This window comes from Betta splendens, chromosome 3 (genome assembly GCF_900634795.4).
Source record: "Betta splendens chromosome 3, fBetSpl5.4, whole genome shotgun sequence".
NCBI classification, from domain to species: domain Eukaryota; kingdom Metazoa; phylum Chordata; class Actinopteri; order Anabantiformes; family Osphronemidae; genus Betta; species Betta splendens.
This window is the reverse complement of record NC_040883.2, coordinates 1,435,690-1,450,472: the sequence shown is the minus strand read 5'-3', so window position 1 is coordinate 1,450,472 and position 14,783 is coordinate 1,435,690. Positions and strand designations below refer to the sequence as shown.

General features: G+C 55.0%; 2 protein-coding genes across 5 annotated transcripts in view; one reads left to right on the top strand and one right to left on the bottom strand.

Moving 5' to 3' along the window:
* The window catches only part of kcnq1.1 (potassium voltage-gated channel, KQT-like subfamily, member 1.1), a 17,472-nt gene extending 7,697 nt beyond the window's left edge, over positions 1-9,775 (top strand). Inside the window, exons 3-17 of one of the 3 annotated variants that reach the window (XM_029144339.3) lie at positions 397-523; positions 776-854; positions 927-1,023; positions 2,452-2,592; positions 3,984-4,094; positions 4,284-4,379; positions 4,466-4,582; positions 5,029-5,167; positions 6,432-6,488; positions 6,943-7,069; positions 7,946-8,021; positions 8,145-8,239; positions 8,314-8,360; positions 8,463-8,524; positions 8,606-9,775. In XM_029144339.3, coding sequence (XP_029000172.1) covers positions 397-523; positions 776-854; positions 927-1,023; positions 2,452-2,592; positions 3,984-4,094; positions 4,284-4,379; positions 4,466-4,582; positions 5,029-5,167; positions 6,432-6,488; positions 6,943-7,069; positions 7,946-8,021; positions 8,145-8,239; positions 8,314-8,360; positions 8,463-8,524; positions 8,606-8,815 — 1,581 coding nt within the window. In that variant the 3' untranslated portion in view covers positions 8,816-9,775. Of the gene's footprint in view, positions 1-396; positions 524-775; positions 855-926; positions 1,024-2,451; positions 2,593-3,983; positions 4,095-4,283; positions 4,380-4,465; positions 4,583-5,028; positions 5,168-6,431; positions 6,489-6,942; positions 7,070-7,945; positions 8,022-8,144; positions 8,240-8,313; positions 8,361-8,402; positions 8,525-8,605 lie in introns of those variants that run through there. The other 2 variants (XM_029144340.3, XM_029144341.3) reach the window with 2 other exon arrangements.
* A 1,465-nt stretch (positions 9,776-11,240) lies between these two features.
* cdkn1ca (cyclin-dependent kinase inhibitor 1Ca) lies at positions 11,241-14,781 on the bottom strand. Of its 2 annotated transcripts, none has more exons than XM_029144350.3 (3): positions 14,645-14,781; positions 14,006-14,501; positions 11,241-11,652 (listed from the first exon to the last, which is right to left on the bottom strand). In XM_029144350.3, the coding sequence occupies exons 1-3, from the start codon at positions 14,723-14,725 to the stop codon at positions 11,552-11,554; spliced, it is 678 nt and encodes a 225-aa protein (XP_029000183.1). In that variant the 5' UTR covers positions 14,726-14,781; the 3' UTR covers positions 11,241-11,551. The 2 variants fall into 2 exon arrangements, with proteins under 2 accessions (XP_029000183.1, XP_029000184.1); XM_029144351.3 differs by having other exon boundaries at positions 14,006-14,404; positions 14,645-14,760.
* Positions 14,782-14,783: the final 2 nt, after the last annotated feature.

The following is a 14,783-nucleotide window of genomic DNA, read 5'->3' as shown; positions in this document are numbered from 1 at the left end:
GTTTGTTCATGTTCCACAGGAGGAAGACCAGATTTAAGGCACCGCTGCGGTTCTTGGCGCTGCCGACCGGACTGTGGCTCAGAAGGCGTCGGTGGGCGTGGCTTCAGGTTTGAGTGGCGCCTGCTAGAATGCGGCCAGTAAGATGTCTCCAAAAGGAGGCGTGCTAATGAGCGTTAGCGTCACGTCCACATCGTTCCCTCTGGGCGTACAGATGCTGACCGCGCTCTTTCCTCCATTTACACGGATCATGATCGATGTCGTACAGATGAAACTGTGACAAATGGTGCATCCGCTGAATGGGAATCAATAAGTCCTAATGAAGTTGATGTGGCTCTGGTCCGAGCACGAAGCCGCCGTTTGGTGCCTTGCTGAAGCACCGCTGCCTCTCGCCGGCAGGAGATCATCCTGGTGGTGTTCTTCGGGGTGGAGTACGTCGTGCGCCTGTGGTCGGCCGGCTGCCGCAGCAAATACGTGGGCGTCTGGGGGCGACTGCGCTTCGCCAGGAAGCCCATCTCCATCATAGGTGAGGCTTCACCAACACCTGACCTGAGACGAGAGCTGTCGCTTCCACGTGTTTTTATTCTTCTAATTAGAAGCTCCAGGTGTTTTTAAATATGCAGCATGAGTGCATCTGTGACCTCACTCGCCTCCGCTGACTAATAGAATCACTTCGTAATGAAAACCAGTGGTAATTTGCTAATCAACCACTTTTCCCACATGGAGTGTGACATGGTTCTGGGCTGTTTCACACATGTGCATTGAACTGTGTGCACAGATCTGATCGTGGTGGTCGCCTCCATCATCGTGCTGTCCGTGGGCTCCAAAGGCCAAGTCTTTGCCACGTCTGCTGTCCGGTAACGCACACTGGGCCGGTACCGCCTCAGGCCGGGAGTCCGCTGCTTCTGACTGGAACGTTTGTTCTGCAGAGGGATCCGCTTCCTGCAGATCCTGCGCATGCTTCACGTGGACCGTCAGGGCGGGACCTGGCGCCTCCTGGGCTCCGTCGTCTTCATCCACCGCCAGGTACGCACGTCCTCATTGGGACCAGTGAGCTGGGAGCCGCCTGTCTGGGGTTCCTCGTGCGTGTTCTGTGGCTGCAGAGACAGAACCTTCACACGGAACCACATCATTCGGCTGCACGAATGCTCAGCACTGAGCACTGGGTGACGGGTTTGGGGCTGTGGACTCCAGTGTTCCTCTCGGGCGTCGTTCAGAGGTCGAACGAAGGCCGAGTGGTGAGCGTCTGATCCACTCACACCCACGGTGCCTCACGGTGGCCTCAGCCGCCGCTCTGCTCCCAGCGGAGGCTGGTCATCGTCCGTCAGACGTTCATCTGAGGAGGAGCAAAGCAGGCGGGTGAGCAAACGGCGGCTCCACAGCTGAATGGAAACTCAAACCCAATATTGACACTGCTTACGGGTTCAGAGAGGAACTCTGCTCGACAAAATGAGTCCAGTGTGAAGGGTTCTGCTTGAAGGCCGTGTCCTTCAAGCGCGCGGTGCCACGTGCAGTATGCTGTGGTTGCATCAGGTCAATCTGCCATGAAGCAGCTGGACACCGGCAGACGCTTTGTTCCGTGGCTCTCTTCCACAGTGAGCTGCAGCCTCACAGTGGGAACAGCTGGAGACGATGAAGTGGATGGAGTCTCTGGCTCTAATCAGCTTCCAGACATTTAAATGCGCAGTGTGGAGTTTGAGTGTTCGTGGCAGAAGGAACGCACATGATGCAGCTCGTCCACTGAAGCTAAGAACTACAGTTAGTTGAAGGTGAAAAACACAGATATTGCCCAGAATCGTGCAATAACTCGTGCCGCTCCTCCTCGATGCCCTAAAAACATCTGGGACTGACAGTTTTGGGCCGAGACACAAATAAGGAGTTCGTTCATCAGAAATTCAGCTCCGTTTCGAGCAGCTCTGATCGTGTGAACGCTTCAACAGGTGAAATCAGTGGAAGGTGAATTCAGAGCGTTCACTTTTAGGCAGTGGTCCAATTACAATCAGACAGAACCAGAACTGGGCCCAGTGAGGCCTGAATCACACGCGGCTCCTTAGTGAGTCTTGCAGATTGAGGCATTAAAGTTATTTAAAATGAATTACGAGACATCGCTTTCTAATTTGTAACGAATCCTTCTGAATTCAATCAAATCCCTGCAGTGATTAGTGATGATTATGGAGCAAACCTTCTCCTTGTGCGTTCCCATTATTGATGACGCTGTACCTTCACATCTGCGGTTATATCAGGAATAAATGAAAGTTCCCATTTAGTGGCTGAGTTTGATCAGCAGCATCGTCCTGTGTTCTGGCCTTGGGATCCTCCAGCAGCCGTATGGTTTCTCTCTGACTGACAGGATTTGGATGTTAACCAGCAAAGACCTGCCGTTGGGTGACGGGAGCAGCGACCCGATCGCGTGTGGATTGGTTTGTGACGGCTCGCGTCCTGTTTGTGTTGCAGGAGCTGATCACCACCCTGTACATCGGCTTCCTGAGCCTCATCTTCTCCTCCTACTTCGTCTACCTGGCAGAGAAGGACGCCGTGAGCAGCAGCGGCGCCACCGAGTTTGGGAACTACGCCGACGCCCTGTGGTGGGGAGTGGTAAGAGTTGGCTCTGTGCATCGCTGTTGACCCAATGCATGGTGGGAAATCCAGCCCATGAGAAGACAGATTCCCTGCACCCATTTAATGGAGGCGTCGTGGGAGCGTTTAACGGCGCTTAGCGAACGACGAGCGCCGGGAGAAGCAGCTGCTGCAGGTCCACAGATAAAAGATCTGCCCAGAAGCTCCTCTGCAGCTTCCTCATTAGAGGAACCGTAGAACAACAGCTTAGTGTTAAGGCTGTCTCCTCCTTTTTATTCAACACAGTCCAAGAGGAACGAAGGCGCGGCGGCTGAGTGTAAATAAACTTCATCACACTGTCAAGAAACACTTTTACTTCTGGTAAAACAGCGTTGCAGCTGTCAGAGAAATACAAATGTTTCCACCTCGTCTAGAACAACAAATCTCAGCAGTAACTCCTGAGGCGGAACCAGATCTGCTGTGGAACCGGTACCTCAGCTTCATTACGAGCACCCGGCCTCACTGTGGTATCGATGATCTTATATAAGACGAGAAGCCCAAGACGTGAACTTCCCCAAATGTCAAACGGCTCCTTTAGCCGTTCGTTAATTAACTCAGCGTTCATTCATTAAGCTGCAGCTCAACGCCGGTATAATAATAATCAAAGGCCGCCGACGTTTTCGACAGTGCAGATGCATTCTCTAAACCTTCTTTTTGTGATTTTATTTTTGTAGCAACCGCAGATTTGTTGTAAACATTGTTTTGGCGAGTGAAAGGTCAGGATACAGGCGTTTGATGCTACTACTGCTGAACAGCAGTGGGAGTGGTGTCAGGGCCCTGGGCTCATCCAGTGGGCTGCAGAGCCAGTGATGGAGAGAAGACGGCCGGGAAGGTATTTTCAGGCAGCAGCATCCACTCACTTCTAGAAACTTGAGGGATTTGGATACTAAAACCTGCCAACTCAGCAGTGATGAAGCCTCAGTTGTATAAATAATGCCTTGTGTGGCCTTTAACATTTACGCATTGTATTCCGGTAGCGTGACCTTTACTGGAGCCTCTTGCTCAGTCACAGCCTGTGTTTACTACGTTTTCTCTGAGTGCATTAAGATGTAACTGAGACTCGAAGCGCTGAGAAGGTCAGAGCTGTGGCTGGAGGGTCAGTGAAACACGCAGCAGCACCAGCAGAACTCGGGTCGGGTCCGAGACCAACGCAACGCGAGACAGTGGAGGAGAAGCGGCGGCGGCGAAGCAGCGCTTCGTGTCAGAGTTGCTCCCGTTTCTCCCGTCCGAGCAGCAGAACCGACTCGGTTCTGTGACCCAGAGCTGCAGCCTGCGGAGCGTCCTCCTCAGGCTGCAGCTCAGCGGCTGATCTGGAATCTGCATCATATTGTCCCGTTATTGCAGTTCACTGCGTTTGGCTTCTTTCCAAGGTGACGGTGACGACCATTGGCTACGGAGACAAGGTGCCGCAGACCTGGATCGGTAAAACCATCGCTTCCTGTTTCTCCGTCTTCGCCATCTCCTTCTTCGCTCTGCCGGCGGTGAGTGGACGGAGCTCCCAGCGTTCATTAGTTGCTGTAAATGGGCTCCACTCACCTGCATCCAGACAGATGGAGGAGTGTTCCTTTAGTCGGATTGACTTGGCGTCATGTCCACCAACGTTCTGACGGCACACGTTCTGCACCGCTGCTGCTAAAGCTGAGCTAACGACACTGACTCCGTGTTCTCAGGGAATCTTAGGCTCAGGTTTCGCCCTGAAGGTGCAGCAGAAGCAACGGCAGAAGCACTTCAACAGGCAGATCCCAGCCGCCGCTTGTCTCATCCAGGTACTGCGTTCCACCAGCGCGTCCGTTGTGCGCCTCTGCGTGCGACCTGTGCATCACTGTTTCTGTGCCGTTCTCGCGCCCTGCAGACGTCGTGGAGGTGCTTCGCAGTGGAGAACTTCGATTCTGCCACGTTGAAGCTGTTTTTGAGGAAGCGGTCCAACATCGCGGCCTCGTCTCTGTCCAGCCCCAAGCCCAAGAAATCTGTGAGTAACGTCACTGCGCTGCGTTAGCTGCACAAAGGGAACCGCAGTCTGAAGCAACAGCTCTGCAACAAGTTCAGTTCCTCCGACTGGAAGGAAAAAGAATGTGCAGCTGCTTCTCACTGAGTCCAACACTGGGAGGTTTGTCCACAAACTGAGGCTAAATGTCACCACACCAATCGTTAATACAACATAAACTGACTTGACCCCGGATCAAATCGCTCTTCTGGCTCCAGCATCCACTGTGTCATCAACAAAAACAGAAGAGTGCATTGATTCCTGTGTTTCTGGCAGCTGAGCAGCACCTGGTGGTGCGGACGCTGTGGGTGTGACAGGCTCAGAACAGGGGTCACGGCGGTGACACAGGAACAGCAGCCAGTCTGTTCCAGCGCTAGCGTCTGCGTTCACTCACATCCACATCCACGGCTGAGCTCACGCTTGCTTTGCAGGTAAAGATCCGGAGGAAGGTGAAGAGCGCGGACAAGGACAACGGCCCCACTTCTCCCAGCGTTCCCAGCATCACCTTCGACTCCGCCTTTGACAGCGGCCGAGAGCTGAGCTCCGACGTGTACAGCACCGTGGGCACAGGTGCGATCCGTGAGCTGCAGCAGCTCCTTCAAACCACAGTCACGCGCTGTTTGTTTGCTGTGCTCCACTCGGACTCAACGCAAACATCACAGACGAGCAAACGCAGCAGCAGCAAAGTCCACAGCGGCATTTCTGAGCATAAAGATAATAAAACGGGACCCAAGGGCGCCGTGGAGAGGCCGGCGATGAGGCGCTGATGTCCGTCTGTTTATAAATGAGCTTCACTCATTTCATTTTCCTCCTCCTTCGTCTACAAAAGCCGTCCTTTTGTGAAGATATGAATAAAACGAGTGCTCATCAGTCCCATTATCGGAGCGCGGAGGCCGTTAATGGCTTTTCTGTCAAAAGTAGTGGAAGCGAACGAGCAGAGGAGAAAGGAGTGGGTTTACTCTGCTTTTATCATGTAAACATGTAACTGGATCAGCTCTTTGTTACAGAGGCTCTTTCTTCAGCACCAGCTGCCGACCTGAATACATGCGCCTGCTGTACCTCTGCAAACCTTGTGTTTGGGCCGATCTCAGGACGCAGGCTTTAATGTGGTGTCTTTGATGTGAAGCTGAAGCGACACCGCAGGTCGGTGCGCGCTGCTTCTAGCATCAGTTAGCACGACGCTATCAGTTAGCATATCGCTATCAGTTAGCACAACGCTATCGTTAGCATGTCGCTATCAGTTAGCACGTCGCTATCAGTTAGCACGTCGCTATCAGTTAGCACGTCGCTATCAGTTAGCACGACGCTATCAGTTAACACGTCGCTATCAGTTAGCACGTCGCTATCAGTTAGCACGACGCTATCAGTTAGCACGACGCTATCAGTTAGCACGTCGCTATCAGTTAGCACGTCGCTATCAGTTAGCACGACGCTATCAGTTAGCACGTTGCCATGAGCCGTGCGCTTCCGACCGCTGAGACGCGTCTTCTGGTCATTGGCATCATTTTTAGCTCCGTTCACTTTTCATGTTAGCAGCGTTGCAGCCTCAGCTGTTTGTTCGACAGACATGTTGAGTTTTGCGCGTGTGAATGAGGTGGACAGAACTGCTTTCTCACCTGCTGCCTCCTGTTTCCGTGGTTCCTCTGAGCAGCTGCTTCTGCTCAGCCTCTCCCCCTCGTGTCCCGTTCAGGGGAGGTGAGATGCTGCATCTGCTGCTGCAGCCGTGTTCATGTGCACACGCACGGCCTGTGGTGCGGTCGCGCTCGCTTCGGCTTCGACTAACCTGACTGTGACGCTCTGTGGAAACGCTGACCGTGTGTTGCTTGGTCCTCAGATCGCCAGCAGTCCTGGACGTCTCTGTCCTCCCTCCAGTTCAGCGCTCCGTCTCCAGGTGAGCAACACTTTGTGTCGCTGGTCCACAAGTGAATAATTGATTCAGGTGCAGAGTTGAAATCAGAATCTGAAATGGGTCTTCTGGGTCTGTTTGGCTGATCTGAGTTCAGAATGAAGTAATGTTTAGGTCATTCAGGACTTGAGGACTTTACCAAACGCTGACCGTTCGAGGAACAAACCATTAGGAGGTTTTCACGTCTTGGCTTTGTGTGAGCGATGGCAGAGCTACAGAACCAAACCCAGAACAGGGACGGCCGGTGACGTTCTTCATGGAGCTTCGTGCCGTCTTTCTTAGCTTCTCAGAAATCTGTGGCTGCATCAACTAGACTTCTGTCCCGCGTTGGGTCCCACTGGGACGGGACTTTCAGCTAATCATTGAATCAATGAATCTCTGTGGCTGTGACTCTGAGTGGAGCCCGGTCCAGGACGTGTGTTACTTTGTCCTGGTGCAGTGAGGAGGAGCCCGGGCCTCTTGGACGTCCACCCCTCCAGCCCCCTGCAGAGGAACTGCAGCTTTGCAGACCTGGAGCTGGAATCGGAGCGAGATAATGACCTGGCTCCGGCCTCGTCGCTGTCACAGTGAGTCTCTGCACTCCCACTCATTCTGCATTTGCCTGTGAATGAATCCTAATCTACGTGTTTGCTAATCAACCTTTTGCTGGCTCATAACTCTTGATTAGACGTTCTGGCCCGTGAGGGGCTGATGTGCATGCTAGGCGTCTGCAGCACAGCGTAGGTGTGCGTGCAGTTAAACAAATGCAACGCCGACCCGAGGGACCTCCTTTGTGAACAGTGGGGTAATGATGCAGAGTGGGAATCGCATGCAGCAGCTTTGTTGGCAAAGATCAGTACACGCTCTGCTGACTCCAAACCCATAACCTGCTGTTCACGTAGAGCAGCGCTGCGTCCGAGCTCACGTCATAAACGCCGCTGCTTGTTTCAACATTCAACAAAATACCGCTCTCACATTTGATGTAGCTGCTGCTCAGACAGGAGAAAGTTCCAGCTCCTGCCTCCGTCCAGAGACTCAGGCAGGTTAAAACTGCAGGACTGCAGGAGTGGGTTCTGTGACAGGAGTCCGGTTTCAGGTTAGGAGCAAGAAGCAGAAGGTTTATCAGCACCGTGTGACCCTTTGACGGAGGAGGGAGTTCTACGTTATTGCAGTCTTAATGTACACGACTGGTGCGTTTGAAAATCATCTTAGTGCACGTTAATGAGACACAAACAGAACTTGTTTCCCCAACGGGTTCCGACAAACAGCTCACAGCTTCTTCATCACCTGCTAATTCTCTGCTTTGCGTAATAGCTTTTAATAATCCCCTCAGACACACAAACACCTCTGAACCTCGTTATGGATCACGTTCACACAAAGCGCTGTGAACAGGAGTCACAGACCTTCTGTGCTGTTGAAGTGTTTGAGTGTAAAGGTCACATCAACCAAAACTCATCCCACAGACTCACAGAGTCTCACAGAAAAGCCATCCGGGTCGTCCAGAGGATGCGGTACTTTGTGGCCAAGAGAAATTTTCAGGTAAGAATGGAAACGTGCAGACAGACATGAGATGATCCTTTTTGATTGTGATTGATATAAATGTCGGAATGTGTGATTCGTGGACACGTCCCGTTGAGCTCTGACCAAGGTCTCCTTTTGTAGCAAGCCCGGAAGCCGTACGACGTGCGGGACGTGATCGAGCAGTACTCTCAGGGTCACCTCAACCTCATGGTGCGAATCAAGGAGCTGCAGAGAAGGTAGAATAGAAGGGAGCAGTGGACGAGGAAGGAGGAGGCTGTGTTACTGCATGTTGGCTTTGTGTTTCTCGCAGACTGGACCAGTCTTTAGGGAAGATAACTTTGTTCCAGACAGGCTCAGGTAATGAATCACGCCACTGCTCGCTCTCAAACCATGTTACAGGAAACGGCCACGGCTTTAAGCCCGTTCTCTTCTCCACTTTGCTGTTTTCCCCCTCTGAAGACAAAGCCAGAGACAAAGGCACCAACTCCATTGGATCCAGACTCACCAGGATGGAGGACAAGGCAGGATGTGAAGCTAGAGCTCATTTATTATCCCCTGACCCGCTTCCCTGGTTTTCACGTCTGCGCTCTCTCCGTGTGCAGATAACGCGCATGGACCAGACCCTGAGCCGCGTCACGGAGTCGCTGTCGCTGCTGCTGAGCCAGGGGGACGAAGAGGCCGCGGGCCGGGGCGGGCCCAGGCGGCCGGGCCGGGCCGGCGCCGTCCTGCCCAGCTACGAGCAGCTGTCCTCGCCGCCGACCGGCGGTCCCGGTACCGGGCCCAGCGGCACCGGGCCGGATGAGAGCTGCTGAGCGTCAGCCGTCCGTCCGACCTACAGCAGCATATTAATGTGAAACCTTTGGAAGCAGCATCATTACTGACGGTTCAGAGTATTGAACGAGCCTTACTTTTATTGCCTGGAGGTGCAGAGTCCCTCCATTTCCTGCCTTTTATGACTATTATACTTGAAATCAGTGTGATGCCAAAGACGTGCCTCCTCTGCGGATTCGTGTGCTGTCGCCTTACTGAGCTTCACTTCAACCTCTTAGATTGGGATTATCTTCTGGAAGTGACCAATAAAATGATAATTGAAATAGAAAAACAGTTCCCACTATTTTCAGTGGTCTGTTCATAAAAACGTGCTTCTATAAATGAATATTTGGGTTTCTTTCTTTCTTCACTCATTTGGATGCTTCGCTTTCTAATTTTAAAAGGTTCCTTTAAGTTAGTGTTTCCTTTATGACGGTGTCATCGCTGGACAATAGAAACCACGGCTAATAGCCCACACTTCTGACCTTTGACCTTTGGGCAGCAGATGGTGACCTTTTCCCTGCTGCTCATTCACGGGGTGTCCAGGAATTTCTGACCATCTGCTGCAGCGTCCACAACAATGGGACCTGAGCGCCTCCAGCGTTGTGGTGGCGTTTGGCCACAGGCGCGTTTTACGCCTGGTAGCTTGTAGTTTGGGGGAATGTGGAGAGGAAACCAGTGTAACAAACACCAAGACAATAAAGATCTGTCATAAAAAACAACAAGGCTTTTATGTGAAGAGTCGCTTTGGTGAAACTGCAGATTTGACGTTTTCTTGCTTGAGTGAAGACATTGTTTAATTTAAATGTGGTGTTTCTTCTTCCTTATTTCTTATTTGCCGATCATTTTCTGATTTAGTTGTTGTTGTTACACCACAGAGATCTAAAGGAGCTGAAGGCTCATTTGTGTTATGACATGTGAAACATTAGACTGTTTACACAATAAATAACATGATGTACTGAGCAATTTGATGAAGTTAGTGGGTGGGGAGCCTCTGAAGCCATAGATAGTGATTTTTGTGTTAGCAATTGTAATGAAGCCAGTAAACGAGATAGAAGAGCAGGTAACAGCATCAGGTCCAACTGAAGTACATGTAACACAGTCAGCTGTGTGTCGACACGAACGCCGCCACACCAACAAAAGTGGAGGAGGAGTGCGAATAAACATCAGCCAGACCCGACCGGGCACATGTCAATGATAATAGCAGCTTCCACTGAAAGGGGCCGACATGAAAAGAGAAGGTCCGAGGGACGTCCAGGGGGTCGCGGCTCCACAGGCTGATTAGCAGGTGAAATAGAAGGCACGCTCTGCTTTGTGCCCATTGTGGAGCTCTCCGGACAGATGGCCTCTTGAAATTCTTTAGAGCCGAAACCTACATGACAGTGGGTGTGAAAGCGCCTCTGGGCTTTGGCCTCACTAATGGGCTGATTTGGCCGCTAGAGCTCATATTAATGGATATAACATTAGGCTGGACAGCACACGCCGTATCACAGCCAACAACAAAGCAGCAGCTTCCCCGTTATTGATCACAACTTGAAATGAATGTTGTACGACTGCGGAGCAACACTTATTTAACTCAACTGCTGCAAAGCAAACAAGCAACGACGTTTATAATCAGACGTCGGCACCAGCAGGAACAATTTATCTCCCAGATGAGTATTTAAGCCAAGTGATGACCTTCAACCAGCATGATCTGATGTTTGTTTGCTTATCTTTAATATGTAAAATTGTTGCACACGAAGTAAAGGCTGATAACACGACAGAGTGTAAACTGTTTAGTTCAACATATTTGCTTTGGGCAAAGTGTCGCCACGTCACACTTCAACACACGTCAACGTTTTATTTCACATCCGGGACTATGGACGCGTCGTGCTCCAGGGTCCATTTTCCCTGGAAGCCGGAGGCGTCTGGGCTGTCAGACGTCAAAGGCTGGTTTTGGAGGTGAATAAATAACAGTTAAGATGCTACAAATTCAACATACATCGACTAAATTAATAGTCAGATGTGTTGCGTAATCAGAACATTAGCCCCGCGGATTATTCTGTCTCTCATGAATGTGAATATAAAGTGCTACGGTGTCAGAAGGAAAGGAGAACACAGCAGGTAGAACATCTGCGCCGTTGCTGCTTCAGCAAACAACTAGATTAAACAACCAGAGATAAAAATAACTTCACAACTGACTAATAAAATTCTGGTAGCAACACCACTGGCGGCCTGTGCAGGGTGCACCCGCTCCAGCACCACCCGCGACCCCATGTTACACCTTTGGGCACAGAGCTCCATCAGGTCGTATATAGAATCTGTGAAAGGGCAAAGATAAGTATGATTGTGCAGTGGGATCAGAAACAGCCTCCGGGAGTGTGTAAATATGAAGTGTGACAATAAGTGGCAGCAGAAAATGAAATAATTACTCAATAGAAAACACAATTAGTCTGACAGACGAAGCGGTTTAATAATAGGTGGTGTTTACAAACTTGGCAAAGACAAATAGTGCTTTCAATAGGTTTAGAGAAGGAACTCAGCTCAGCTTTACAAAGACATGAACACTGGGCCTGTTTTACCACAAACAACACAGGAACATAGTCTTATCTGTGATTTCACCTGGGGATGAAACTAAATAAATAGAAAGAAATGAAGTGTCCATAAATAAAATAAATAAACGGTACAACGTGTTCCCGGTCATAATTTTCCCCCAAAACAACAGTTCAAACGTGAAGCCTTTGGTTCGACTCTTCTGCTCATCGGATTGTTTTACACTGAGCTGCGTCACTGGAGCTGGAGAGAAGATGGTTCAGGATGCTCTTGGTGTCTGTCGTCCTCCTCCTCTTCGCGAAATAATCTGCCGAAACAAGAGGAAGCGTTTTTTACCAGGGGGCCCCTGGTAACGTGCACAGCGGCCCCTGGTGACGCGCACGGCGGCCCCTGGGGACGCGCACGGCGGCCCCTGGTAACGTGCACGGGGGCCCCTGGTAACGTGCACAGCGGCCCCTGGTGACGCGCACGGCGGCCCCTGGTGACGCGCACGGCGGCCCCTGGTAACGTGCACGGCGGCCCCTGGTAACATTCACGGGGGCCCCTGGTAACGCGCACAGCGGCCCCTGGTGACACGCACGGCGGCCCCTGGTGACGTGCACGGCGGCCCCTGGGGACGCGCACGGCGGCCCCTGGTAACATTCACGGGGGCCCCTGGTAACGTGCACGGCGGCCCCTGGGGACGCGCACAGCGGCCCCTGGTGACGCGCACGGCGGCCCCTGGTGACGCGCACGGCGGCCCCTGGTGACGTGCACGGCGGCCCCTGGGGACGCGCACGGCGGCCCCTGGTAACATTCACGGGGGCCCCTGGTAACACTCAGGGGGCCCCTGGTGACGCGCACGGCGGCCCCTGGTGACGCGCACGGCGGCCCCTGGTGACGCGCACGGCGGCCCCTGGTAACACTCACGGCGGCCCCTGGTAACGTGCACGGCGGCCCCTGGTGACGCGCACGGCGGCCCCTGGTGACGCGCACGGCGGCCCCTGGTAACATTCACGGGGGCCCCTGGTAACGTGCACGGCGGCCCCTGGTGACGCGCACGGCGGCCCCTGGTAACATTCACGGGGGCCCCTGGTAACGCGCACGGCGGCCCCTGGTGACGTGCACGGCGGCCCCTGGTAACATTCACGGGGGCCCCTGGTAACGTGCACGGCGGCCCCTGGTGACGCGCACGGCGGCCCCTGGTGACGCGCACGGCGGCCCCTGGTGACGCGCACGGCGGCCCCTGGTAACATTCACGGGGGCCCCTGGTGACGCGCACGGCGGCCCCTGGTGACGCGCACGGCGGCCCCTGGTAACATTCACGGGGGCCCTGGTGACGCGCACGGCGGCCCCTGGTGACGCGCACGGCGGCCCCTGGTAACGTGCACAGCGGCCCCTGGTGACATTCACGGGGGCCCCTGGTAACGTGCACGGCGGCCCCTGGTGACGCGCACGGCGGCCCCTGGTAACGTGCACGGCGGCCCCTGGTGACGCGCACGGCGGCCCCTGGTGACGCGCACGGCGGCCCCTGGTAACGCGCACGGCGGCCCCTGGTAACGTGCACGGCGGCCCCTGGTAACATTCACGGGGGCCCCTGGTAACGTGCACGGCGGCCCCTGGTAACGTGCACGGCGGCCCCTGGTGACGCGCACGGCGGCCCCTGGTAACGCGCACGGCGGCCCCTGGTAACGCGCACAGCGGCCCCTGGTGACGCGCACGGCGGCCCCTGGGGACGCGCACGGCGGCCCCTGGTAACATTCACGGGGGCCCCTGGTAACGTGCACGGCGGCCCCTGGGGACGCGCACGGCGGCCCCTGGTGACGCGCACGGCGGCCCCTGGTAACACTCACGGCGGCCCCTGGTGACGCGCACGGCGGCCCCTGGTAACATTCACGGGGGCCCCTGGTGACGCGCACGGCGGCCCCTGGTGACGCGCACGGCGGCCCCTGGTAACGTGCACAGCGGCCCCTGGTAACATTCACAGGGGCCCCTGGTAACACTCATGGGGGCCCCTGGTGACGCGCACGGCGGCCCCTGGTAACATTCACGGGGGCCCCTGGTAACGTGCACGGCGGCCCCTGGTAACATTCACGGCGGCCCCTGGTAACATTCACGGGGGCCCCTGGTAACATTCACGGGGGCCCCTGGTAACATTCACGGGGGCCCCTGGTAACACTCAGGGGGGCCCCTGGTGACGCGCACGGCGGCCCCTGGTAACATTCACGGGGGCCCCTGGTGACGCGCACGGCGGCCCCTGGTAACGTGCACAGCGGCCCCTGGTGACATTCACGGGGGCCCCTTGTAACATTCACGGGGGCCCCTGGTAACGTGCACAGCGGCCCCTGGTGACATTCACGGGGGCCCCTGGTGACGCGCACGGCGGCCCCTGGTAACATTCACGGGGGCCCCTGGTGACGCGCACGGCGGCCCCTGGTAACGTGCACAGCGGCCCCTGGTAACATTCACAGGGGCCCCTGGTAACACTCATGGGGGCCCCTGGTGACGCGCACGGCGGCCCCTGGTGACGCGCACGGCGGCCCCTGGTAACATTCACGGGGGCCCCTGGTGACGCGCACGGCGGCCCCTGGTGACGCGCACGGCGGCCCCTGGTGACGCGCACGGCGGCCCCTGGTGACGCGCACGGCGGCTCCCGGGGACGCGCACAGCTTGGCCCTCACCTGTGATGCGCGCTTTGGGGAGCGTCCTCTTCCTCCGCACCGGCGTCGCCGCAGCGGCGCACTTTGCGTTGGAGATGCGGGAGCAGTTCTCCTGATCGCGGCCGCTCAGCCGCTCATCGTCCTCCGACTTTGACGCACTCGGCGGCGTCGGCTCCCGGTAGAAAGACGCAGCGCAGCCTGCGGGTATCTCCTCCCACTGAAGCCGGCCGGGAAGCGGCGTCTCGGCCTGGAAGTTGAAGTTCCAGCGGCGGCTGTCCTGCTCGCAGATCTGCTGCAGCCTCAGCTTCAGCTCCGCGCGCAGCTGGTCGCGGTCCACGGGGCCGAAGAGACTCCTGCGGACGGACTCCATATCCACACGTAGCGTCTGTCGTCTGGGCCGTTTAAAGGCTGCAGGACGCGCTGCGTGAAGATGGACAGAAGCTGCTGATTGGCTGCTCCTCTGAATCAGAGAACAGGGGGGTTCTTCCATCGTGTGATCCAATAAAGGCTCCGCCTCCTGAATGTCAGCATTTACACCACGTCATTGGGAGGTCATCTTATCTCTATCTTATTTTTCATTCCTGAGGCCAAATGAAGACACTTAAACCCCTTCACAGGTGCTACCGGTGTGCCGTTGAGCAGTTATGGAATTTGACTTACAGAGCGTGGGTTGCGCGATGAAAGTAACCAGGAAGCTGCCAGCGTTAGTGGGCGAGTGTCTGAACGTCTTATTGTGAACATCTGTTCTTGTTGTTGTTCTTCTTCTTCTGTTGCAGTTTCTTCCCCTGGCCTGCGGCGG

What these genes read in the sequence shown, in the direction of transcription:
- cdkn1ca (XM_029144350.3), bottom strand. Translation starts at nt 14,725, where the DNA reads ATGTTCACAATAAGACGTTCAGACACTCGCCCACTAACGCTGGCAGCT. An exon ending in CATCGCGCAACCCACGCTCT is followed by an intron (nt 14,502 to 14,644) that starts GTAAGTCAAATT and finishes GCTGACATTCAG; the next exon opens with GAGGCGGAGCCTTTATTGGA. An exon ending in CCCCAAAGCGCGCATCACAG is followed by an intron (nt 11,653 to 14,005) that starts GTGAGGGCCAAG and finishes TTGTTTCGGCAG; the next exon opens with ATTATTTCGCGAAGAGGAGG.